Source organism: Sinocyclocheilus anshuiensis, unplaced genomic scaffold (assembly GCF_001515605.1).
Source record: "Sinocyclocheilus anshuiensis isolate Anshui unplaced genomic scaffold, SAMN03320099.WGS_v1.1 scaffold1895, whole genome shotgun sequence".
NCBI classification, from domain to species: Eukaryota; Metazoa; Chordata; class Actinopteri; order Cypriniformes; family Cyprinidae; genus Sinocyclocheilus; species Sinocyclocheilus anshuiensis.
In genome coordinates, this window is record NW_015549974.1 from 194,490 (window position 1) to 220,934 (window position 26,445).

Consider the following 26,445-nt stretch of genomic DNA (forward strand, 5'->3'; position numbering starts at 1 on the left):
CAAGACAGAAATACACCAACAGTTTGAGGCCGTCTACACTGGGCGTGACAAAGCGACCGTTGCAAATCATTTTGTCAGTACTAGGGGTGTGCGATATTGACAAAAAATAATATCTCAATATTTTCTGTGATTTTATCGATAAAAATAATTAGACGATATTTTGCTGAGTGTGTTATTGTGCTGATATCTTAAGGACTACCGTGGACAGCTGACTCCTAAAGTTTTTGATATTCTTCATATTCTGTGTGGTCAGTTCCCAGCAGTGATAGAAATTAATATTTTCCAATAAGTTTAAATTGATTTTTAACTTTTATGGGTATTCTTACCTTTATGACTCGCTTGGGATATATTTGTAGCAAAAGCCAAAAATACATTGTATGGATCAAATTTATAAATTTTTCTTTTGTGCCAAAAATCATTAGGATATTAAGTAAAGATCATGTTCCATGAAGATATTTTGTAAATTACCTACCGTAAATATATCAAAACTTAATTTTTGATTAGTAATATGCATTGCTGAGAACTTCATTTGGACAACTTTAAAGGTGATTTTGTCAATATTTAGATTTTTTTTTTGCACCCTCAGATTCCAGATTTTCAAATAGTTGTATGTCAGCCAAATATTGTCGAATTTTCGAAAATTGACCCTTATGACTGGTTTTGTGGTTCAGGGTCACATTTATGTGAAAGGTGTTAGATCCTAAATGGAGACTCATCCCAAAAAGAAAATTCTGTCATCCTTTACTCACCCTCATGTCATCATCTGAGTTTCTTCTATGAAATATATTTCTGAAATTTTGACAATAGAACTCAATGGTAACCAAAACTGTTTGGTTGCGATTCTTCAAGTTTCTTCAATCTTCTTTTGTGTTTTGTAGAAGAAAAAAAGTTGAGGCTGAGTAAGTGACAAGAGAATGTCTTTATTGGGGGGTAAACTATCCTATTAAGTTTTACACCCCAAAATATGAGTGGAAAATCTGTTTAAAATCATGTCCACTCAACATGAGAGAAATACTCAAACCAGTAACCTAATAAAAGCTGCTGATTTTACATGAAGTGGCCACCATTTTGATATCACACGACTGAATACTAGCTGAAATTACTTATTTTATCCCATCTGATGAAGAACTCAAAGCAAATGATTTCCTACACATTATCTCCAAAACCAGTGTTTTGGTACAAAGTTCACCATATATGAAACATGCCAGAATAATGTAGTCACAAGGGCCTTAAGTGTGATGTTCTCCCGCTTCTCCTGCTCGCTACCTGCCTCCACAATCTCATTCCTTGTTATCTGTGAAGCTCATGAGCCTTCAGCGAGCCAGCGTGCTAATTGCAGAAAATGCCAGTTGCAACACCTCCTCGATGTGGTGAGAGCTGCAAGAAATGAAGGACCATGGTTCATAACGATTGTGATTTTGTCTCTTCGAACCCTGAACCTGTAGACCACAGAAGTGTGAAGCCTTTATCATGTGAGCACATTCTTGTCATGCATGACAAACAAACTGCCGAGTACGTAGACTTAAATGTGCCGTTGCGCATGTAACGGTGAGGTGAGTTTGAACTGTTGTTTAAAGGATTGAGAATCCCTTTCTACTGCCAAACAGAAGGAATAAAAGGGAGAAAGGAGAAAAAAGGTCCGATTCCCAGCCTGAGTTTGGTGTGTGTGTGTGTGTGTGTGTGTGTACGTGTGTGAGGGGGAGTCGGAGGGGGGAGGTCAGGAAGCACATTTGTATGCATTTCCTCTCATAACAGGAAGTGCCTGACAGCTTCCCCTTCACAATGGCTTCGCTTCTGCTTCCCGCCTCCAGTGCATTTTTCCCCTGGGGAGTTCCTCTAGAGGACAGAGACAGGGAGGATGAATGTCCATTTGTCACCATCTGCCCCTGCACCGTGATCCGTGCGACCCACGCACCCCGAAATCTCACCGCTCACGCTCCATGTTATATGAATCATTATGGTGAAGTCTCACAGTAGGGGTTGTATTGACAATAGACATGTTTACCCAACACAAATTCGACTCTGTTTCCTTTCCGAACAGCTTATATTTAAATGTTAAAAGATGTTAGGAGATGCATTTGTGCTCTGTTTCTTCTAAACTACACCGACAGTAACAAAATATGCGGTATTTAAGCACTGCTTTCAAAACCTTACCGAGCGTCACTTGCGTCACAAAGAGAATGTTTTGAAGGTCATCAGCAGAAATATAATAAGAAGCAAAACCTGCATGAAAAATGAAAATGAAAAAATCACTGAATAATGAGACGAAAAGTGGAATAACAATTAGCGTAAGAGGAACAAAAGAATTTTAAGAAGATAAATTCGAAGAGGAGAAATTTGGAGAAGTTACACTTTGCGGAAGCAAAGGAATTTTTGAGAAGATGTTGGTGAAGAAGCAGAAAAATAAGACAGAGAGAGAGAGAGAGAGAGAGAGACAGATGAAAAAGTGAAAAAACACGCACAGCATGTTTCTTGAGGAGACAGGCGCAGAGGTAACGATCATAAGAGAAAGGTGGGAATCGTGGAGAGGAGAGCAAGGGGTGATGGGATACCCAGAGGGCCTCATTATTTTCTTGCTGTTAATTTTACTCAAACTGTTTTACACCTTTCCGTTGTTGATTGGAGAGATGCCTCTGTTGTCATGGGTGGCTGAATCAAGCTCCGTCTCCATGCCATCACACCATCATGAAGCAGAGATGAAAAGAAAGGTAACAGAAGCCTACAGAACGTGTGGTGCCTGCATTTGCCAAGTCAGTTAGAGGGGTGAAAACATCTAGTGCATGTTGAGTGCCAATTAAAGTGCGTACTTTTGAATTAACTTCTATCACAAATCTTCCAGAAAACGGATTTCTAACACAGAAGTAATGTGTGACAACTGTCCCCTTCTGCTGAGGAAAATCCCAAAATCTTTGCAATTGTTATTTTTGCTCTTTGTAGGTTAAACCCCGAGCTCATATCAAAGTGAGTTATCATTTCCTTCTTGTCCCATTCAAATAAAAATGGAATAGAATAAATCAAAATGTACTATACACTACCATTCAAATGTTTGGTCCACTTTTGACACTTTTTGAAAGTAGTCTCTTATGCTCACCAAGGCTGCATTTATTTGATCAAAAATACTGTAAAACAGAAATATTGTGAAATACTATTACAATTTTAAATAACTTTTTTTTTATATGTGACCCTGGACCACAAAACCAGTCATAAGGGTCAATTTTTCAAAATTGAGATTTATACATCATCTGACTTTCTTCTATGAAATATATTTTTGAAATTTTGACAATATAACTCAATGGTAACCAAAACTGTTTGGTTACGATTCTTCAAGTTTCTTCAATATGTCTTCTTTTGTGTTTTGTAGAAGAAAGAAAGTTGAGGGTGAGTAAATGATAAAAGAATGTTTAGGACAATATTTGGCCGAGATACAACTATTTGAAAATCTGGAATCTGAGGGTGCAAAAAAATCTAAATATTGAGAAAATCACCTTTAAAGTTGTCCAAATAAAGTTCTTAGCAATGCATATTACTAATCAAAAAATACGTTTTGATATATTTACAGTAAGGAATTTACAAAATATCTTAATGGCACATGATCTTTACTTAATGTCCTAATGATTTTTGGCATAAAAGTAAAATCTATAATTTTGACACATACAATGTATTTTTGGCTATTGCTACAAATATACCCCAGCGACTTAAGACTGGTTTTGTGGTCCAGGGTCACATATGTATATTAAACTGCTATTTAGATCTGAAACCCAAATTTTCTGCAGCCACTACTCCAGGCATCAGTGTCACATGATCCTTCACAAATCATTCTAATATGCTGATTTGGTGCTCAAGATACATTATCAATGCTAAAAACAGTCATCAGTCATGCTACTTAATATTTTTGTGAAGACCGTGATATTTTTTTTAGAATTCTTTAACGAATTGAAAGTTCAAAAGAACAACATTCATTTAAAATGTACTTTTGTAACATTATAAATGTATTTCTGTTACTTCTTATTGCATCCTGACTGAATAACATTATTGGCCTCTTTTGAAAAGTACATATTATTATTTTATAAAATATTTTTTGAATGCTGCACATTAATGTGGCCTTAAAGACTCCATATAATTTTCCTGAACTCCTAAAAATGTATTCTGCCAAGTAAGCAAATGTTTCATCACCTTTATTTCATCACCAATATCAGACATCCACCATATGCCGCCCTAAACCTGGTATTGCGGACTCTCTTGTCATCATACAGCAGATGAATCAGCTAGTTCCCAAAACTGACTAAACATCATTTTATTTTAATATAATTATTACACAGATTCATCTCTCTCAAACGTGCCTGTAAGTGTATGCTGTGTATTCAGCAGTGTGAAAATTAGACAGTAAGCATGCTCTTGTTAGCGATGCGGCTAACACTTTTATGACACAGGGGGTCCTTTCATGTGACGTGCCCAGGAAAGTGTTTGAGTGGCTGGGGGGAAGAAAGCCAGGCTCCTCACACTGATGCCCTCTGTCTAAACTTCTGGGCAGCCAGTCAACGCCAGGGAGGCCTGCTGGAGGTGCCTTGCTCTGTGCAAGTGTTTTCAGGAGGTGGGCTACGGAGCCAAAGTGGCCGCCCAGGGCGACTGAGGCCTTGTGCCCATAAGCATGGCGCCAGAAGCAGGGTGGGCCGTAGGGAAGCTGCCAGTCTGGAAGAGGTGATATCAGCAAGGCAATGATGGAAGACGACAGTTGAGCCAAAGATTTTTGAGCATTCAAACATTTAATTCTTATGCACTGTGTAGGTTTAGTTTTTTTTTTACAGTATATCCATTTAGTATTTAAGGTTATATCATATACTTTCACCTTTTTTATTTCACTTATCCTGCCTTGTTTTTATCAACAAATCAGGCAAAATGTATAAATACATGTTAACAGGTTGACATAGTAAATAAAAAGTATATGCAATTATATCAAAAATAATTTCATATAGACTACAGTTCAAAAGTAAATTTTTGATCAGAAACTGATAAATTTATTATTAATTTATCACAGTTTTCACAAAAAAAAAAATATATATATATTAAAGGGGTCCTATTATGCTTTTTTACAAAGTCTTGATTTTGTTTTGGGGGTGTACTACAGGCTCTCATACTAGGTTGTTCGAAAAACACATTATTTTTCACATATTTTACATTATTACAACACCTCTCTACTCAGTCTGGCATGAACGGCTCAAATAGTTCCTGTATCAAATGAAAGCCCGCCTTCGAAAAAGTGAAAAAGCATAATAGGACCCCTTTAAGCAGCACCATCAGCGTATTAAAATAATTTTTGAAGAATCAAGCGCACTGAAGACTGGAAGCTAATTTTCACTGAAGCTGAACATTTCACTTTGCCATCACTGAAATAAATGACATTTCTGTTATGATTTTTATATACATATAATTTATATAAATATATTCTGTTTTTAATACATTTTAATATATAATTATTTAGTAATTTATTATTAGCATCACCTTTTTCATCTTTGGTCACCCATAAAATGAAAGTCTGCTACAAAAATTGGTTGCATTTGCATGAAAAGAGAGCAAACATCTCAAGAATGTCGAGCTTAAGGTGACACCATTGAAACAGTCTGTTGTTTATTTGGCTTCAGTATGGAAAGATTTCCTTAAAGAGGAAGTGAAAATATGCACAGCCCCAACCACGTCTTCAACACATTAAGAGCTAGAGGGGAGAGAAAAAGCAAAATAGAAAAGAAAAAACCCTTTGTAAGTCAAAAGCCCTCCATTCTTGTCTTGTGATGTCTGTCTTCATGCTTCACTTGTAATACAAAGAAGCAAGTTGTTTGCCACAGCCCCAGATGATTGGCAGCAAGAGGACAAGAGTCAATGATAACCCCTGTGCCAGCTGTAGAACATGGCGTATACTCTATAAATACACAACAATTTATGATGCATGCTTTCAGCAAAGCATCTTCTGACCAAAATATCTATGGAGAATTTATGAGCTTGTTCTTATCACTTTGCAAGGCCACAGTAGGTTTTGGGATTGGTTTTCATTAAAGTTGTTGACATACGGCTAACGATGTGGTCATACTAGACAGTAAGCATGCAAAATTATGACCAATTTTGGCAAAAACCGAAATGTTCAAGGGCTTTTGTATTTATTACGTAATACATGATAAATAATTAGAAGAATTTAAAATGTTAACATATTTTATCTACTCCACTGTCCTGCAACACTGCAATCATGCAGATTGTAAATTTACTTGAGCCAAGAGGTCAATCCCACATAGCGTGATGCATCTTAAGTAATTAAGTAGTATGAAACGCTTCATTTCAACCATATTTAAGGAAACTGGTCAAAAGGAATTAAATGTCATTGTTTGTTTCTTGGCCCTCCCTTTCTTCTTTTCTATCCCAAGACCTGGAAATCTGTGGCATTGACTCTCATCAGGTGTCCTTCCTGTATCAATCTCTGATCTTGAAGTCTGGTTAAGGGGGAGTAAGAGAAAAGAGAGAGAGAAGGAGAGGAGAACAGCGATAACACCAAGACAGGATGCTCTCTGTGCAATCCGATAGCCTCGCCAAAAACATCCTGACCTCAGCCTCCCTCCTCCTTTCCTTTTTATCTTTGCTTATGATTAGAAACTCTGTGTCTCTGAGCATTGAAAGTAGAAAATAGTGCAAAAAAGGTTGTGTAGAAAAGGAAAATTCTGTCATTATAGACTCATGATATTATCTGTGGATAAGACAAAAATATATATAATGGCAGTTAATAGTCACTTATTGTGCCAATCTCTCCCCTAAAAAAATAAATAAAACAAAATAAAATAAAATTATTAAAACAACCAAAGATTTGTTCGGGGAAAAGACTAAAATATAAGCCATTATCTTATATTATTTCCTTTCCCTCAGCCAAGACTCTCAAATCAAATATATTTTAAACATTAATGAGATCAAATATCACATGTTCTCAGATGGACTACTTTTATGTTACATTTTATGCTTTTTGTTCTTTTTAGAGCTTGACATATATGAATTGTCATTGTACGGAAAGAGCTGCATAAAGTCTCTTGAAAAATGTGTGCTCAGTATAAAAAAAAATTAAGTTGAATTCAGTAAATAATGACAAAAATGTCCTTTCGCCTCTGGCTTGCTTAGTTGGGGACACTTCATTTCCAGCGATACCGTTGACTTGATTGCAAAGATACTATTTAAACTGAGCTGGATGTTGACATCACTGAATTCAATGATGAACTGTCTTTAACTGAAAAATTTGTGTTTACTATTGTCATTTTGCATTATTGGCACACTATTTTCCTAATTAATGCTGTTCAGTTGCTTTGACACAATCTGTATTGTTAAAAGCGCTGTATAAATAAAGGTGACTTGAATTGACTTGACTTTCTAGATGAATTATTCCTTTAAACAAACGTAAACTCACCAATATAACTTTTATTTTTCATATACACAAACGTTTATGTTAAATGTTTATGTTATTTTAAACTCAGAAGCAAATTCAATATGATGCCTCGTTAACCTCAAAACTTGTTGGTTTTTCAAAATAAATAGAAACAGAGAACAGAGAAGTTTCTGATTTGAGAAGTACCTTGACTCATTCTTTCAGCATTTGGCATGAGTGCCCACATGCATGTGAGCCTCTGGTTTCCTCAAGGGGGAGAACTTACTCAACCCACAAGTACTGAATGACTAATGTCACTGTGCCCCCTCCGTCTGCTCCGGCTGACACGCCCATTACTTTCCTCACCCGCTTTTTTCTCTCTTTCTCCTCGGGCCCTCACACTATCTTCAATAATTGATCAACCCACCCAAGGTCCAGACAGCAGCCATTAACTGCAGCAGTATGGTCTCACTCAGTCATATCAACTGTTAGCCAAGTCCTTTTCCCAAAATCACATCTTTTTTTTTTTCTCCAGACCAGACTGAGGAACTACGAATGTCTGTTTCTGTGACAAAGTGTCATCCTGTGAAAGGATGTGAGGACTCTGGTTGACTGTTCAGAGAGTCATGTGACGATACAGAAGACAGAGAAAAACCTCAAACTAGTCTAGGTTACTTTCTGTCAAACTGCTTTCCAGGTTTTCTACTTTTTTTCCATAAGAGGACAAATGTAAATGCCAAACCTAAAGAACATTTATTGATCTTGCAGTAAAACAAGAGTCTATGTAACTGGCACCAATACGATCAATACAACTACAGTATCTGCTATGCATAATATCTGCCTGTTTTTGTGTGTTCTTGACTTGATTCTGTTTCACGGCCAGAGAAATGGAGATACAGATGTTTTTCTAATAGTTCAAATGTGAATGCATTAACAGATTTTTTAAATTTTTATCTTAGTGTCTAAACTAGTCAAAGCTGAGGTTTTGGGCAATTGGCTGCTGGTTAGGAAGCTTAGGAAGATTGGGAGACCTGCAAGACCAGATTAAAACAGCTAAAACCTGGTATTTTTCAGCAGGGATGAATAATAAAAAGATTCTCTCATTGAAGACAATTTATTTTATTATGAAGTGATGAACAGGATCTCAGCGATCTGAGAGCCAAGTTGAAGAGGAAAACTACTAGCTAAGGCAGGAAGGCCCCTCGAGGGCCATCTTCTACCTCTGTGTTGACTCCACCTAAAGCCCTGAAGCATGTGGCATCATTCCACCATTGCCATCTCTGCGTGTTTGTGTTCTCCACCCACCCTGATCCTGCTAAAGTAATATTCCACAGCCATAAGCTAGAGGTGGCGGCATGCGAGGACGCCAACAATTAGCGTGCACACACCACCTACTTGGTCTATTTTCGTTTGAAATAACCCATCAAACTTCAGTGAAGGAAGTTGTCTAGAGGTGGTTTTTGGCTCCTTCTGGTCAGTGTGACTCACCTGTCTGTTGCGTTCATCCATAATCCGTGTGATCTGAATCTTTTTCCTCCCCATTGTCCCCGTCTTTTCGTTTCTCTCTTTCTCTAATGAACTTATTCTTTCGTCCCTCTGTTTTTGCTTGCTTTTTCTTCAAACCAGGCTTTCTTCTCTCGACTTCCTCCACTCAATTCAAAGATTCCAGTAGCTGTACCTGCAAAAGGCAGAGAGAGAAAGGCATCAAGTCAGATGAAAAATGGCAAAACCGTAGCGTTAAAAAACAGGGAAAGGCAGAGTCTGAGCCACATGGGACAGCAAATAAAGACAAAAGAATCTGCCGACTATCCGAGGCAGCGCTGTTTTCTGCCATCAATATCATGCAAATCAGATTCTCTCGACTATGAGGGTAGACAGCACTGTCATGCTCTCTCTACAGTCACAGAGAATTTGACAGTGTTTTGGAAGTGCCACTAACTTAACAGCTCTAATCATTTGCAGTGTAACGTTTACTGTCGCCCGAACGACAAGCAGCGCCACTTTCATAAACAACACTGGTGTAACATTGCACAGAATTGTCACGAGCATGCCGAACGAACACATTGGAATTGCCCTTTTAGCTGAACATTTATGTGAATGCAACAAAACTGTGACTGATGATGAGATGAGGCTTTACCATCCATAAGAGCTGAAGAAGAACCTGAATGGAAACGTGGGCCATCCTAATTTAACCCGCTCTAGAATTTGATCCCGTTGTCACGTCGCAGCTCTCTGTCTCTCAGGGAAAAAGGTGTGCGGGGCCTTTATCGGGCCCTCCTGCTGAGCTCTTTCTGCTTTTGAAAGGCTGCCCTCACCCGAGAAGCTAACCCAGGCTTTCCATAAAGTGCTCACAGCTCAGATCCACACAGCGCGATCACAGAACACACGTGTGTGCGCCGGTGTTTGTGTGCATGTGCGCACCTCTTTGGTGCCGTAAAGTAGGCCAACCCGATTCATCTCTGGGAGGAGCGGCAGAAGTGTTGTTGTGTTTTATTCTGACAGTAGAGGTGATAACGTCCCTCGTTATGCAAATGAGCGTCCCATTATTTAAGCTCGCTGTAATGCAGTAAAGCTGTCAGTGGTGTCACGTTAAAAGCCCTCCATTGCTTTCTCTTTATTCTCCAGCTCTTTTTCTTCTTTCTGAACCAGATTTCACCTGCCAGAGTGAGCGAGGAACATTGATGTAGATACACCTAAAGGATACGCTGCGCTTCTCACGTCTATCCGCACTGCCATGCTGCTCTCATTTATTAATAATCAAGTGCTTATGGGTGGAGTAGGGGTTTTAAAGCTTTCCAGAGACTTTTTCATGTCATTTGAGTTAAACCGCAAGCAAACTCTAATTTCATTGGCTCAGATCCATCTTCATTTCATACAGTGTGGCTAATTTACCAAATTACGCACTGAATTGTTGGATTCCCTCAGTGTCGTTGAAATAGAGTTGTTAAATACATAGTTTCGCCGCTACAAATACAACCTTGTGCTGATATGGATATAATTTATTTTCCATTGTCTCTAATAATAGCTGTGAATAAGTTACACTCTATTAGCATACAAACAACAGCGCTCTGTACTTCATCCAGAGCTGTTAGCTGGACCATTAGCGAGGACGTCTTAATGTGTAAGTGGCGAAATCCGAAGTGACTTGATGATTGTTTAGAGGACCACTGTAAAAGACATAAAACAAGGAGCAAAACAACTCAACTAAAAGCTGGTGATAATGACTGGACACCCGTGTAAATATTTACTCATCGTGTAGCCAGCAGACTTGGCGTCACAGAGTGCGGTTTCTCTGCTCACATTTGAAAGCTGATTAAGTAGTTAACTCAATCAAAACAGGGTCTATGGCTGCGACTCAAAGAGCAGCTTCCTCATTGATAATGACAGGTCTGTAATCCCTGATTCAACCATGCCAGAGTCTCAATGTGGACTTTACGTAATTTTAAAAGCCTTTTAATGGGCTTCATCTGGACACTGACTCATGTTTACAGTGGCACCAAAAACTGAAATGAATGAAAGTATTAATGTTATCGCATTAGATAACAAATTATTAAACCTGTAGAAATGTAAAGAAAACCTGCTTTAACATTTTAAAATATTTATTTATTTAATTATTCATTCAATGACCTCACATTACTTGTGGACATGTAGATAGATAGATACAGCGGGTAAAATAAGTATTGAACACGTCACCATTTTTCTCAGTAAATATATTTCTAAAGGTGCTGTTGACATGAAATTTTCACCAGATGTCGGTAACAACCCAAGTAATCCATACATACAAAGAAAACAAAACAAATAAGTTCAGAAATTAAGTTATGTGTAATAAAATGGAATGGCACAGGGAAAAAGTATTGAACACATGAAGAAAGGTAGGTGCAAAAAGGCTTGGAAAGCCAAGACACCAGCTGAAATCTATCAGTAATTAGAAAGCAATCCTGCCACTAATCAGTGGAAATTAATATTAGCTGGTTCAGTCCCAACACCTATAGTACCAGGATGAAGATGAAACGAGTGGACATTTCAGCAAGACAATGATCCCAAGCACAGCCAAGGAAACTCTCAGTTGGTTTCAGAAAAAGAAAATAAAGCTGCTAGAATGGCCCAGCCAATCAGCTGACTTGAATCCAACAGAAAATAAGAACTAAAGATCAGAGTTCATAGAAGAGGCCCACAGAACTTTCGAGAGTTGAAGACTCTGTGGAAGAATGGGTCAAAATCACACCTGAGCAATGCATGCGACTAGTTCCTCCATACAGGAGGTGTCTTGAAGCTGTCATTACCAACAAAGGCTTTTGTACAAGGTATTAAATAAATTTCAGTAGTTCAATACTTTTTCTCTGTGTCATTCCATTTTATGACACATAACTTAATTTCTGAAATTATTTGTTTTGTTTATTTGTATGTATGGATTACTTGGGTTATTACCGACATCTGGTGAAAATTTCATGTCAACAGCACCTTTTGAAATATATTTACTGAGAAAACTGTTTTGTTGGTTACGTGTTCAATACTTATTTTACCCGCTGTAGATTGATAGATAGATATTTTATTGAATAAAAACATGTTATTTGTACTTGAATACTATTTAAGTATTAAATATTTAATACTTAAATATAGACAATTAAACCTATCTATCTATCTATTGAATCTAAAGCATATAAAGATATCCATTCATTTTACGTGTGACTTAAGCGTTCAAATATTTTTTTTGGTGGTACTATACAGTATATGGGATGATTTGAGGCACCAGGTATCCTTCCCCCACCCGTAAGTACTCGGGCAACCTGATTCATCCTCAGCACAGCCTCTCACTCTCCCTTCAACCTGTACACCCTGGCCACCCCATCTCTCTCATTCCATCATCCCCTCCTTCACATGTACACATGCTCACACTCATCTGCTTTCAGATTACCACAGATGAGCACAATCCAATTTACACCAGTAAAGCCGAACTACAGCAGACAAGCTGTGGTTGATCAGCAGCCAGAGGTGCTTTAGACATAAAAACGGTCCCGTCGCCGCCACACAAGCACTCATATACAATTTATGGCTGAATATGTCTGTTTTTCATGCACAAGTGTGACTGACCCCTGCCGAAATCAAGGGAACAGAGACTATGTGTGCGTTTGAGATCAAATATATGTGTGTGAGAGGGTTTTAGTGTTTAGTATGTGAAATTATGCCAGAGAGAGAGAAAGAGTAAGGCGGAGAGGGACTACTAACAGGCTTTCTCTGCCATGATAAGCCAATTCACTAATCCATAGCCAAAGCATGTGGGGAGGGTGAGAACGAGAGCGAGAGAGAGAGACGAGGGCCAGAAAGATCCCTCTCCCCAAAGTGAACCTCAGGACAGACTTGGCTTAGTCTGACAGACAGAAGAAAGCCTGGAAGAGGGGTCACCACCAAAGGGCTGAAGGGTCACAGAGGGATGCTACAGGACAGAGAGGTAAAGATAAGACAAGTTAACCCACAACCTTTCTCATTTGATATATTGGGCTCAAAGCAAGAGTACAAAGAGCAAATCCAAGCGAAAAGAGAAAACCAAAGGAGAATGAGAGAGATGTGAGCAGGTCTCTCTTGAGGAAAAGGAGGAGAAGCTGCCGTCCATCTGTTGGACGAGGCATGAACCATGCCTCTCTTCCTCTGCCACAGAGCACAAGGGTGGTGGGGGAACGAGGAGAAATCGCGGGGGAAAAGGAGAGAGAGGTGGGGGCGCCGACACTGGGATGTAATGAGGTGCTGTGTGTTTTTCTCTCTTTCGTTCTGTCTCTCTCTGCCTTTAAGAAATGGAACTATGAGGGCAATGAGTATGTTCATAAACAGGCACGATTCTGGGTTGGCTCGGTCCCTAGTGTTCCATGGGAAAAGAAAAAAAATATTTCGCAAGCGCACGATTGTATTGTCAAAGTCGTAATAAAGTGAATATGACTTCTCTGTGCTCAGCGATATAATTTTGTTAGAGGAAAAAAAGAAACCAAGCAATTTTTTTATTTCTCTAAGGGGTCTCGTGTTGAGAATGAAAAATGATTAAGATGCAAATACCATGAATTATATTTGTAAAAAAGTACAGAAACTATATCTGATAATGAAACACTTGTTTTGATGAGATACACAACTCTGGCAGGTTTCACTTTTATTGAGATCTGGCGCAATCTGTGTGGAACACTGCAGCGGTGCTTGACTCCCACCACATTAAAGTCATCTGTACGTTATTATTACAATCAGACAGGAGCTGATCTTTTGAGAAATTGACCTCAGCACAATGTTGCCACCCTTCGTAAACTCTCTGGCTTCCCTCTTTTCTTTTCTTCGCAGCACATCTGCAAGACATTTGGTACTAGCGTGTGTTTGAAAAAAGGGCAGTATCCTCTATCCTCGTGGGGAAATGTGGTTGCGAAGATTTGAAATAACATATTACGGGGCAGAAAGTAAACCTTTTAGGAGGTGCATTATACATTAAATAAACCCTCACTCTCTTAAAATAAACTCCCATTTCCTTGAAGAGGCCAAAAAACTATTTTTAATATGTCTTCCGAACAATTCCAATACAAAGGCACGCTTTTGAGCCTTGAGACTTTTTTCCATGTCTTAATCCTAAGAATGTTTCATGTAGTAATCCTCAAAACTAAATAAATACCGTTATTTACACTCAAGGTTTTTTTTTTTCCTTTAACACATATATTCATGGAGGTGTGGCTGTTTGGTTTGTGCTTGACGAGGGGCAGGGAGCCCATAGCGAGAGAGTTAACGGCCTATTGTCTGTATAAAGTCATTATGGGGAGTGCTTCTTAAGTGTGGCAGCATCTGCCTGAGGGACAGAGCTAACGAGTGCCCATAAATCTCGGCTGTGGAAAAGACACAGGATGGGTGACCTGATCCTGAGATCCGGTCAGTGTGGGAGAGACCCTGGAAATGCAGATCATAATGAGTGCCTGTAAAAATGGTTGGCATACAGAATGCATTTTTACTTTGCATGTGGATTTTAAAATTTGAATAAATGGTAAAGACTTTTCTGAGCAACCACGGTAAGTCTCAACAATAACGACTGCCCGCTAACCTATGCAAATGTAAGATTTGATGCATTATAACTAAATAAATCTGTTTTTTGCAAGTTTTTGTTAAGAAAAAATGAGAATTTTCTTTCCGTGATAAAAATTATTTTTTGTGACAAAAAGAAAACATTTAAAAGGATTGTTAAACTGTATGATAATTATTTTTAGTAAATATAAAAACAAATTAAAAAGTTATTCTTCTGTGCACCAATAGGAAAAAAAAAATCTTATGTTGAAACTTCATATGATGCAAATAATTTGGCATATTGCTTAACCAGTTTACAATTGGTCCTAATATTTGGAAGTTTAGTGCAGAAAAGCAGTCACTCAACATTTTTCATTTGAATTCTCTCTAATTTCCACTTACTGTATTTTGAATGCAGTCAAAACACATTAAAAGCTACTGTAAGACACAGTCTCATTACAGTAAGAGAGCATCAGTGTCTATCTGGGTTCCTCCATGGTCATCTATACCCCCTAGACCCCCCCACTGTATGACTGGATAGAGACAGGAAACATACACCCACACACACAGAATGGTGGAAGGATATGACATCAGCAGCCACAGACAATCAAAGGTGTAAAGGTGCTTCCTTTCCTAAACTGTTCCAGTGTACACAAAATGGGAACCAAAACTCCTGCGCTTCCTTCTCCAGGCCAGAAAAGAAGAAAAAAGAAGAGAAGAACAGAGAGAAAAAGAGCTGAGGGCTTGAGCCACAGCTGACTGCAAACAAACGGCCTTGGCTGATGTAAGCCCTGACAAAAAGGTCTTGCGGTTTTTACTTTTTAAGCACTGAAGGCCAAAACTTTAATGACAAGGCTTTACCAACATACCAAATCACGGCATCCACACCATTATTAGATTTCATCACACAAAACAACCTCATTCTGGGATAGTAAAACTGATTTCACAGCCCATCTTATTTTCCAAACCATTCAAGTCATTTGTTTCTTCATAAACTCATTTCAATCCAGAGGGAAAAAGGGCACAGATGAAGAGAGACATTTTTTAAAATGTGAGGTTTTATTACCAAAAGTGTAAAAGTATAGATGAACTGCTGTTCTGTTTTTGCAATGATTAGTGAATAACTCTTTTCAGGTGCTTTGCTAGATTAGGGCATTGGGTGGAGGGATTTACTTATGTGATACAGGGCGCTCTTTCAGGACTCTGCTGAAATACCTTCCCTCTGTCTCTGTCAGGAATCAACAACTAATTACTTAAATAGTTCTACAAGTACCTTAAAATAACATGCCTGCCCCTCTGACTTCCCAAAGTTCACCTCTCTTTGTCAAAACAACTAAGAATCTTGGCACAGAATCATGTACGACTAAAATACGACATGCTCTTGTCAGGTATATGTGAGTTTATACCTATTATTAGCACTATTTGGTTTGAATCCAGTTTCAAATCACCGTAACAATTTTAACTTTAAAATAATTTGTTGAACTCTCTATTGTTTTCAATTGTTATCATACAGTTATCAATTTCAATTTAATACAAGAATCTCTTCAATCCCAAAGACAAAGACTTTGCCTACATCCAAATTCACATATGGATATTTAATATAATAGTAATTATTGAATTTAATGAAGCATTTTTAACCACTGAAATACATTCTGTATGTATGACACCATGTTACTACAGCCAACTACAGCTACAGCTAACTTACTACAGCCAAACGGCTCACAGTTTTTTATATATTTTTTTAAAAATTAAATTAAATTATATATAATTAAAACAATTTAAATTTGACGACTCTCCACTTCACATCACTCCCATCGTCGTTGGCAGTGTCTACTTGTTGCACACTTCAGAATCTCAGTTGATATAGTATTTCACCTGCATATTATTTTCCTTTTGTGTCACGAATAGTATGTATTTGTCTCCAACTAATTCGATTAATTGCTTTCTGAATACTTTGTAACAGGGAAGTATGGATATTTGGTGCAAGGTCTGATGAAAAAGCGCTGTAGTGTTGGTCTTTCATATGGTGGCACCTGACCTAGTGCAACAGTGGAAAATAGAATGAAAGGGTGTGAACAGCAGTTGCATCCTTCATGAAGTCAGTAAACAGTGAAGTGTGGCCTGCTAAAGCTAGAACCGGGGAAGGTGAGAGCTGTCTTTCAATTAGCGATTGGTTACTGGCCCAAGGAAAGCATGGCACAACATACTGTGTCAACTGTAACTGAAAGAGGCGTGCTGAAGCCAGCTGCTCAGCTGACAGACACATACTGAGTGAATGGTGTAATGACTGATCACTGTCCTGTTCTGGCCGGCCAGCTGTTAGTAACGAAATAAGGCAAAAATTACAGCTCTAACAGCGGCTTGGTCTTGGTCAACAGGGCGATGGCCATGTGGTGGACATGAAATGGACATTGCGTGAGTTGCTTTGGTTGGTTTCATCGGTCATTATGCTGAAGACATCACCTCAAAGAATCTCTCAGACTTCTGGGTGAGTTCTTAGTATTAGTGGAACAGAGTTAAAGACAGAAAGGAGAACTGAAATAACGTCCAACTACATTAACGTGTCAAAAAAAAAAAAAACAGAAAGAGAAACAGACTCGTTTGCATGATAGGCATTTAATTTAATTAACTATGACTACGTTCACACCTTCAGTGTTCGAGATAAACAAACAACCATATTTACTAACAGGCTTAATTTTGTTCTGTTCATACATCATCTTTCAGAAGTGTATTGAATAATGTAGGAATTAATAACTGTGGTCGAACCCCTTTTAATTGTCAATACATCTGTAACTATAATGATAGTGACTAAAGTAGATGCCAATTATTGCGCCTTACACAGCATAAAGTTACGATTGATATGACATTATTTAAAAAACACAAACTTGCAGTGGCTCTCACATTGTACTGCATGACAGGCAACTAGTTGGTTAGCTCAAGTTAGGGCTGGGCGATATGGCCCAAAAAAATCTATCACGATAATTTTTTTCATATCAGTCTATATCGATAATTATCACGATAAATGTCAAATCTTTATTTCTTTCAAGTTTAAAAGTTCTTTCAAGTGCTCCAAAGTGAAAGTTGTAGAAACCAGACCATTCATTTTCCTTAACAAAATAAATATCTAAATAGAAAAATGTATTTCTTAGTTTCTGCATGTTCTAAGGAGTGATATTGTTTCAAATCAAGAAACAGATTTGGGTTGCCTGATAATATTAATAATAATATCACTTTTTTGTCTCTTAGAAATGCACATTTGATAGTAGCTTGAGTTAGGATGCAGAGGTAAATATTTGTTCATTATCAAAATCAGTAACATCTGTAAAAATTGCAGCAACCTCAGTTTTATATGGTTAAATTTATTCTGACCAAGGTTTTTTTTTTTTAATTAAGCATTGGTCTCCCATAGTAGCATACATTTAAATCATGATAAACACAGTTAAAACCACACATATAGCACTGCAATACAATGGTAAAAATATAACTATGTTTTTTAGGTAGCCTATTTGTATGAAAAACAGTAGTCTAAAAACATTCAGTATAAATGCACACATGCTATAGCTTAATCACAAATACGTACTATAATTACCATTACTCCTGTATTAAAATTCAGTGTGAATATCCCAAGTTTCTGCCACAATACCTTGGTGCAGTGAGTGTTACTACAGTAAATCCATGGTAAATGATGACGATGTGTAGATTGAAAAGCCTTCTGACTGTCTCGTTGCACACAGTGTTTCTCCTGTTTGGCTTTAAACTAGTTTAAATCACTAAGTCATTTGTGTTCATTGCTGAATTCAAGCAGTGGATCTCACAGCGCTGTTTAGTGCTCGCGTGACCGAGTAAACACATCTGCTCTAGTGAGCTTGCGCCGCGCGGCAGTTTGAACTTTGATCCGAGCGGATAAACGGTCTGTGTGGCGCGCTTTAAATGAGTTGTGCGGTTTCATTCCACTTTTGGCGCATAAACATTATATCGAACACTTCATATCGTTTTATCGAGGAAAATTATATCGCGATAATTATTGTTATCGAATTATCGCCCAGCCCTAACTCAAGTTTAACTGAAATCACTTTTAAAATTCTGAAAATGTAAAAGAGTCACATAATTTATAGAAAGCAGCGTCACTCTCGTTCAAAGCTGAATTGTGTATGAACAGGCATGTTTATGCTAAAACCAGAATGACAAAAGCATTTGCTGTGAAGCGTTGCATAGTTTAATACATTTGGAAAACTAGTGCAGACACAGGAACCACTAATCAGCTGTACATTTCTGGAGTCAAATCTGGAAACAGAATTAGGTGTTTATTAATACTTAACTAAATAAAAGGAAAAGAAAAGAAAAAAAAACTAAACTTGTCACTGTCAACAGACAAGGCCTGATATCTTCACCCAAAAAGATTGCTGGCAGAGAATGACAATGACAATGTCTTGTGATGTCAGCCATGTTTTTGAGGGTGATAGTTAGGTGAGAAGACAAAGTCATGTGACCTCCCCACAACACAAGACAGCATGCTCGGATGATCCTCTGATTATTTCATTGTACATTTTTCTATCCCCTCTTCTCCCTCTATACCACGGCATTCTAATCAGACTAATTAAAAGCTTTGTTCATTTGGAAATCTCCGATGACAATTTGTTTCACTCTACCCTACAGCGGTCCTGTGAAAAGAGAATTAAATTTGATCTTCTGACAGCAATTATTAAACGCTCCCTCCTGGCTTCAATTAAGCCCAGAGGCTAACGTGGCTCACCAGGCAAGAGCGAGGGCCAAGATACTTCCTTTGCCACTTTGTCATTGCTCCCTCTCTTTCTTTTCTTTGGATTTTTTTTTTAATTCATGTACAGAATCTCACTGCAATGATTTAAAGATTGTTTATGGGAAATTTTTATGGTTCCTTCTTGCAGTGGCTTTACAAGATGCTGGTTGAAGGGGCAGAAAAGGGAAGTTGAGCAACCTCTCCGATCAATCGGCAGTGATTGCATGAAAGTTCTTTTTATGATGTTTCGGTAATGATGGTGTAAGAGTCGGCGAGCAGATGTTTGTTTCATATTCACTGTACTCAAAAGCAAGCAAAAAAGGTCAGAATGAGATTGCTATATCATCAAATGTGTCACCTCAAGTGTCATTTTCTTGTGTATTTATGTTAAACAATGTGTTTTTTAGGACTCTGCTGCAATACCTTTCTTCTCTCTCGTCAAGAATCAACAGCTAATTACTTCATTGGTTCTACATATACATTAATATAACATGCCTATGACTTCCCCAAAGTCCAGCATTATCTGGTTTGAATCTATTTTCAAATCACCTTCATCATTTTCTATACTTTAAGTTATCTGTTGATCTTTCTATAGATTGAGCTCCCTCTATATAACTCTAACTTCCAGTAATATAAGAATCAATTCAATCTAAAAGACTGTAGCTACATCAAAATTAATATTTTACTGAATATTTAATATAATAGTACGTACTGAATTTAATGAAGCATTTTAATAATAGTAGTACATACCGAAATACTTTCTGTACAGAAATTGTGAAAATAATTCACTCAGTATTGTTTAAACAAGTACAAGTGGAAGAACTTTCTTAGTACATAAAATACTTACACTCAACAGCCTCTCTCTCTCTCTCTCTCTCTATATATATATATATATATATAGATAGATAGAGAGAGAGAGAGGCTGTTGAGTGTAAGTATTTTATGTACTAAGAAAGTTCTTCCACTTGTACTTGTTTAAACAATATATTTAAAAGAAATACATATAAAAATATACACAAAATATATAAATATAATTAAATATATCATAATTAAAAAAAAAAATCTGATCTCTTCTGGTAAGATACCTGCAACCCCCCTTTCATGTCCTCTCATCTTGGAGCAGGGGGACCAGGCAGCCCCGGGCCCAGTCTCTCATTACTGTTTCAGCATGCCAATGCACACCCCCCACCCCCCGTTTGTAGTGGTAAGAGGAACCACCAGGGGCTGGCACAAGTTAATCCAGTACCGGCTCGGTCCGACCTCATCAAAGCATGTGCTCATAATTTGTCACAGAAAGCAACCAATTAAGATGCGTTAAGGGACGAGGGAGGGGAGGGGAGGGAGAGAGAGAGAGAGAAGGGTAGACGGGGCAAAGCAGTGAAAAGATAGCATTTGATTAAAGAGTCAGCGCAGCTGTGGTGAATCAAAACGGCCCAGACTTTCAAAGAAAACCTCAAAAATGGACGGGAGGTTTAGAGTGCGGAGCTAGTGTGATCAGATAAAGCGCTGCTGGTTAACCCTTGAGGAGGAAGAAAGAACGGAAAGAAAAGTGATCGTAAATATTAGATTTTCTTGAGTTTTACTGGTAGTAGGCACACACATGCTGACTTGACTGACTTTGTAACTAGCCTCTAGATTACACAGTACCAAACTCCTCCCACTTTGTTCTGTCAGCTATTATATAGATAGATAGATATAGACATAGATATAGATATTAATAAATTAAATAAAACTATACTAAATAATTTAAATGTAAACAATTTGAATTTGGTTGCTCTCCAGCTCTAATCAGGTTAAATTTAGTATTTTGCAATATGTAGGAATCTCGGTGTTTCCATTATGGTTGGAAACTCAGAAATGCAAATACGCTCTTCTGACTGATCTGTGACCTGCTCTGTAAGCAAATGACATGACTCTGTGTCATTTTGAAACCTTGCCCCTGTGGTTCTCAAAGCAATAAGTCCAAATGACTGTTCCCTGTGCCTACACTGACCAGAGAAATGAATTGATAGCTGCCCTAACATCACACATGCCATTTCTGACCCTCCTTGAGGTGACCTGAAGACATCTAAATTGATCACAAAACACATATAGATCTGTCAGGGAGAACATAATTTGAAGTTGAAACCCATTCAGCAAGGATGTCCTTCAAAACATTGACCTGACTCTTTTTTCCCCTCCACATTTCTCTCTCTCATCGGTCCCAAAGCTCTGCGAGGAAACCAAGTAACCCAGATCGGGAGGAAGAGAGCGCGGAAGAGGAGAGCGCGGAAGAGGAGATGAGGATTACGTGAGCCCAGACACTATCTCAAATCTCCTGCTGCAAAATGTTATGCCATTATTCCGCACTCCCCCACCTTGATTTTCAAGTGATGTCACAGTTCAGTTTAAGCGTAAGTCAATCCGCTTGATTGTTCGAAGCATTTTTGCGCTGTTGACATTGCGGATCATTAAACTGTGATTGTTGCAGTTAGCGTTTGTCTAAACATGAGTGGCAAAATGACTGGGTGACGCCTATCTCTCTTTCCTCCTCTCTAACGGTTCCTTCTTGAACCACTGCTTCCATTTCTTGGACTCACTTCCTTTTATGCAGGACTAGGGATGTCTAGTAAATCGACTAGTTGGAGAGTTACATGAACGACTAGTCGACTTAAGGAAGCTTGTATAATTAGGCTAATTTCGGGTGCACCGAACCTCAATTAGACAAATTTCTTAGGGGGCCTTAACATAAGATGTGTTCAAAAACAGCTTGATGCACACTGGGGTTTTGAGACACGTTTTTAAAAGCTGAGCTATTTTTAACTTGACATGTCATCTAAAAAAATGCAATGCTTAAAAACAGTTCTAGACGCGACTCAACGTCATAGGACGCCCATCTGAATGTGTATGACTGAAGCAATGGTGCTCTAAAGAAAGTTAATTTTATATAATTTTTAGAGGTTTTACACGTACAAATAAAGGTGCTTAAAAGGTTCTTCACAGTGATGCCATAGAACACTGCAATTAATCTCAGTCTCTCCCCTGTGTGCAAAAAAATGTTCCACAACTTGTACCTTTTTTTTTTCATTCTTCTTTCAAATCCTACATACAGGAGTATCCATGTGTAGCGTGTGATGTGCGCGCATGTATTTCACTATTTATTTATTTATTTATTTTCTCAGGCTTTACCTTGTTGTTCAGTAGCGTGTCAGGGTTGCACGCATTTGCATAGCTTCCTTTACCGCGTGTTTCTTGTGTCTTGCAGCTGTGACGGGCCTGTTTTTTTATATGTGATCAGAAAACAGTGACAGCGAATGTTTTCCGATGCCGCATGCCAGATTAAACGGCTTCACTTTTCTGCTTCACACTTTTCAGTCATCTCGATGAAGGAGAAAAAATATGCTAGTCAAATAAAAAAAAAAAAAGAGGAAAAATCTCTACTCAGAGGAAGAATAAAAAATTGCGAGATACATATCATGTTGTTTTTTCAGGCATTTATATAAAAAATAATCACCCTTCTAATTGCCGTTATTCTGATGGTAATCACTCACTCTAGCTAAATAATGACCGCTTCTCGATTCGACTTGATAAGAGCGGAAAAGAAAACAAGGGAAAGCAAGTGCTTACAGCCGGTGTTGTGTAAATCAGGTCTGTGTGTGTGTATTTCCAGAGGCTTATCTACACCATCTCGTTTTTAGAAGGGGGGTTTGGGAAAGTGAAGCCTGCAGAAGGTTGTGAAGGGAGGGAAGCTTTTTCTCAAGGCTCCAGCCACTCGGAAGCACAGGGATCGGCCTGACAATCTCCCTCGGCTCCCGATCCAGCTGCAGTGTTCACATAACCCCAGCTGTCCCCTTCGGCTTATGATAGCACAACTCGTCTCTCCCTCCGTTCTTTGCGTTTGCACCCATGGACTTTTCCACTCCCTTCTGCACTGCTGGGCACACATCGGCCCTTCCCAACCCCCCTCCCCCTCTCGTACGTTGTTTGTCTTTTTCTGCGTTGTATGTTTTTTCGCACATTTCAATTCCCCCCACCCCTGAGAAAAGTCCTGTGGCCGTTTGACCCTGCGATGAGATGAGAATGCCCACCCCTCCTCTGCCGAGCCTCCCTTTCCACGTTCTGGCGCCGATAGTGGGGACTGTCTTTCTCCTGTCTCCTCTTTCCTCCATCCTCCTATCCTATCCTTGACTCTCCCTGGGTCTGCTCCCAGCTCCGGTGTTAGGCAGACGTTCCTGCTGCGCATTATCCCAAATAAACAACTCATTACACATGTAATTAACCGAGGGGGCTAGCCAAGCATCGGAAGCTAATCCACACCAGCATTCCCAGTGCCTCTCTTTTCCGATTCCGCTGGAGGGGAGCTTAGGGAAAAAAAAAAGTCGGCTGTGTTTAGGATAAGTAAGAGAGAGAGGGAAAGCGAAAAAATTTCAAATCGACTTCCTAACAAAATTACCCTTTTTTTGCCCTCTCTCTGTCATTCTTCACGAATCGTGCTTGGCTCTTCCTTGTTTTCTCGACCGTTTCAGAAGTGGGTCATCGACGGGCTGCCTAGCAGCATTTTGAAGAACGTGGAAAAAAAGGTCTGTGCCTTGCCTTGGTGAAAACAATTGTAGACTTTTTACGAGCGGCCTGCTTATCCAATTAAACTGTCATAAACACATTAATATAACGGCACATGCCCGTTCGGGGAGAGAGGGAAAGAGGCTAACTGCCTCTTTATTAACATAAGGTTTCTTCACCTGATCGCTGAAGCTTGAGCAGTTCCTCTTTCTTGCAAAAGATTATGATGAATATAATAAGATTACACCTCCTACGTTACCAGGCCTGCAGAGCCTGCACAGCGCTTTTAATCTGACCTGGGAAAACAATAACTTGAGGATAAAAGCAACCATGTCAGTATAATGAAATTATGTTCATTGTGTGTCATCTACTCTAGTGGGACCAATTCAGTGTTGTTGAAAGAGACAACAGCAGTAAATGGTTAAGCATATATTTTAGAGATTATGACAGTTTCTGTCATTTACAATGCATACACAAGTAATACACCACTTTGAAAACCCCCCTGTCAAACTCTTTCCCTCAACAGCACTGTAACTTCAGACGCTACGGTTAAAGTTGTTCTAATCTAACCAAGGTGTCAGGCCCATGTTCAGGCCTCTCTGCGGTCTACAGGTGCTAACGTAGAGTCCAGAGGTCCAATACACAACCCCTCTAGAGAGACACCAGCGGGAATCTAGGGCGAGCTAGCAGGAATGTTTGCCGAGTCAAATTCAATCATGCCACATCATTAATTCACAATCTTAACAGTTAGCAACAGGACTGGGGACGTCGTAATGTGCTAAGTGCATAGCTCTTTACACTGAGGTTTGTTTTAATCAAACATACAGTGGTTTTTGAAGGATTCTCTTACACTCAGGAGTGCTGCTTTAATTTGATTGTAATACAGTAAAAACAGTAATATTGTGAAATAGTTTTGCTATTTTAAATAACTGTTTTCTATTCAAATATATTTTATTTAAATAAATAAATTAAATTAATTAAATATAATTTATTCCTGTGATGGCAAAGCTGAATTTTCAGCAGAAATATTTTGTAATATTATAAATGTCTTTATTGGCATGCACTTTCTATCACTTTCTACTATCAATTTAATGCATCATTGCTGAATAAAAGTAATTAATATAAATCTCACTGCCTTTGAATGGTACTGTACACATTTGAAAACAAAGTAAACAAACTGAACTATTTGCTTAGCAAAGTACCTCGAAATTTTAATTCACTGAATTTAACACACACTAAAAGTAAAACAGTAAAGAGGTAATATGCAGTTTAACCTCAGGTTAATTTACCTTAATGTATGTTATCTTAAGGATCTGTTTAACGCTCAAAACTGACTTGGTGCAATCTGGTGTAGTTAGGCTGATTGAGTTTTATTAATATTTTTTTTTATATTTGTTTACATTCACATAAAAGACTCTTTTAGGTTCCTGACAAATCCTTTTTTTTTTAATTACATTACATTGTATTCTACTGGAAGTGGGAAAATACTTTAATGTTCATAAACAGCTCATGTTTGTAATGAAGAAATAAAATTAGCACTTCACTTCTAAAAATATTCCATGATGTGTACATCGCCCTATTAGATTACACTCCATGCCTACGCACTATTTTCGCTCTCTTCACTTCGCACACTACCTTCTCTTTGCCAACCGAGAAGACCATAAACCAAGCTCTGTCGCAAGCCTAACATATAGTCATATGACTATTTTCCATTTAATAAGTTCCTGTTAAAACCACACATATCAAATTCTGTATAGGGAGAGCATGATATTCACAACATGAATATTGGGCGGTGGGGGGACAGCAGAGCTCACCAGAGTCTCGGCAGGTATCTTCCTTGCTTTCCTCATCTATTTATAAACCATGAGCCACTCTGATCCAAAAATAAGACAGTGACCAATTTTAACCTGAACAATACTGCTGCTGTGAAGCGAGATGCACACACTGTGCCACTGTGCTTTATCATGAAATGCACTCTCCGTCTCCAGTGTTTAAGCACGGAGTCGGCAAACGCAAATCCAGATGGTTAAAGAAAAGTTGGTTGCCATCAAGACTTAGAAACTTGACCGGATGTATTTAATTTTTTTTTTTGCATTAAATCTGAAAGTGTGAAGTCTCTGAACTGGTTCTTCAACTGCATATTTTCAATCGCCAACTCTAACAGAAGTGCGACATCCAAAAAAAAACAAAAAACACATAAACACACAAATGCTGGATTGCATCAAATATGCATGACTAGATAAAATGAGCTAGGGATGAACCTTTTCCTGAACAGTTTTTACTGTTCTGTGAACCATTATCTAGCTTAAAATGTGCTCTGTTTCACTAAGATACTGAACAAAGTGGAAGTGCTTGGATGTTTAAGGAGAGGAAGGCCAGAAGAGGCTCCCTGCTGGACCACCCAAAGCTGAAGAGGAGTTTATATGAAACAGGAGTCACCTTTACCCATCTGATTTTTTTTGGAACAGCACTTCTTTCATGTTCGCAGCGTGATATGTTGCGCACATTCATTCGGCGTATGTACGCACACTGACTTGTCTGTCATCGCAGCCTCCTCGTGGCAGCCTCTACCAGCTTTCTATCATCTGCTCGCTTATAAATACACAGTGAAATATAGTTTTTCTCATATCACGCAAATGCACATACACAACTCTCTGAACTATTTCCAGGCACATACACGCAGACTTCTACAGCATACATAATAATTACTGTGTGTTCGGTACATACCACGTAAGCC

General features: G+C 38.5%; 1 protein-coding gene across 1 annotated transcript in view; it reads right to left on the minus strand.

Annotated features, from left to right (window-relative positions):
- LOC107660975 (myocyte-specific enhancer factor 2C-like) overlaps window positions 1-26,445 on the minus strand; it is a 61,686-nt gene that overhangs the window by 32,177 nt on the left and 3,064 nt on the right. Inside the window, exon 2 of the mRNA XM_016450413.1 lies at window positions 8,879-9,068. Within this exon, the coding sequence (XP_016305899.1) occupies window positions 8,879-8,932 (54 nt within the window). The 5' untranslated portion in view covers window positions 8,933-9,068. The remainder of the gene's footprint in view (window positions 1-8,878; window positions 9,069-26,445) is intronic.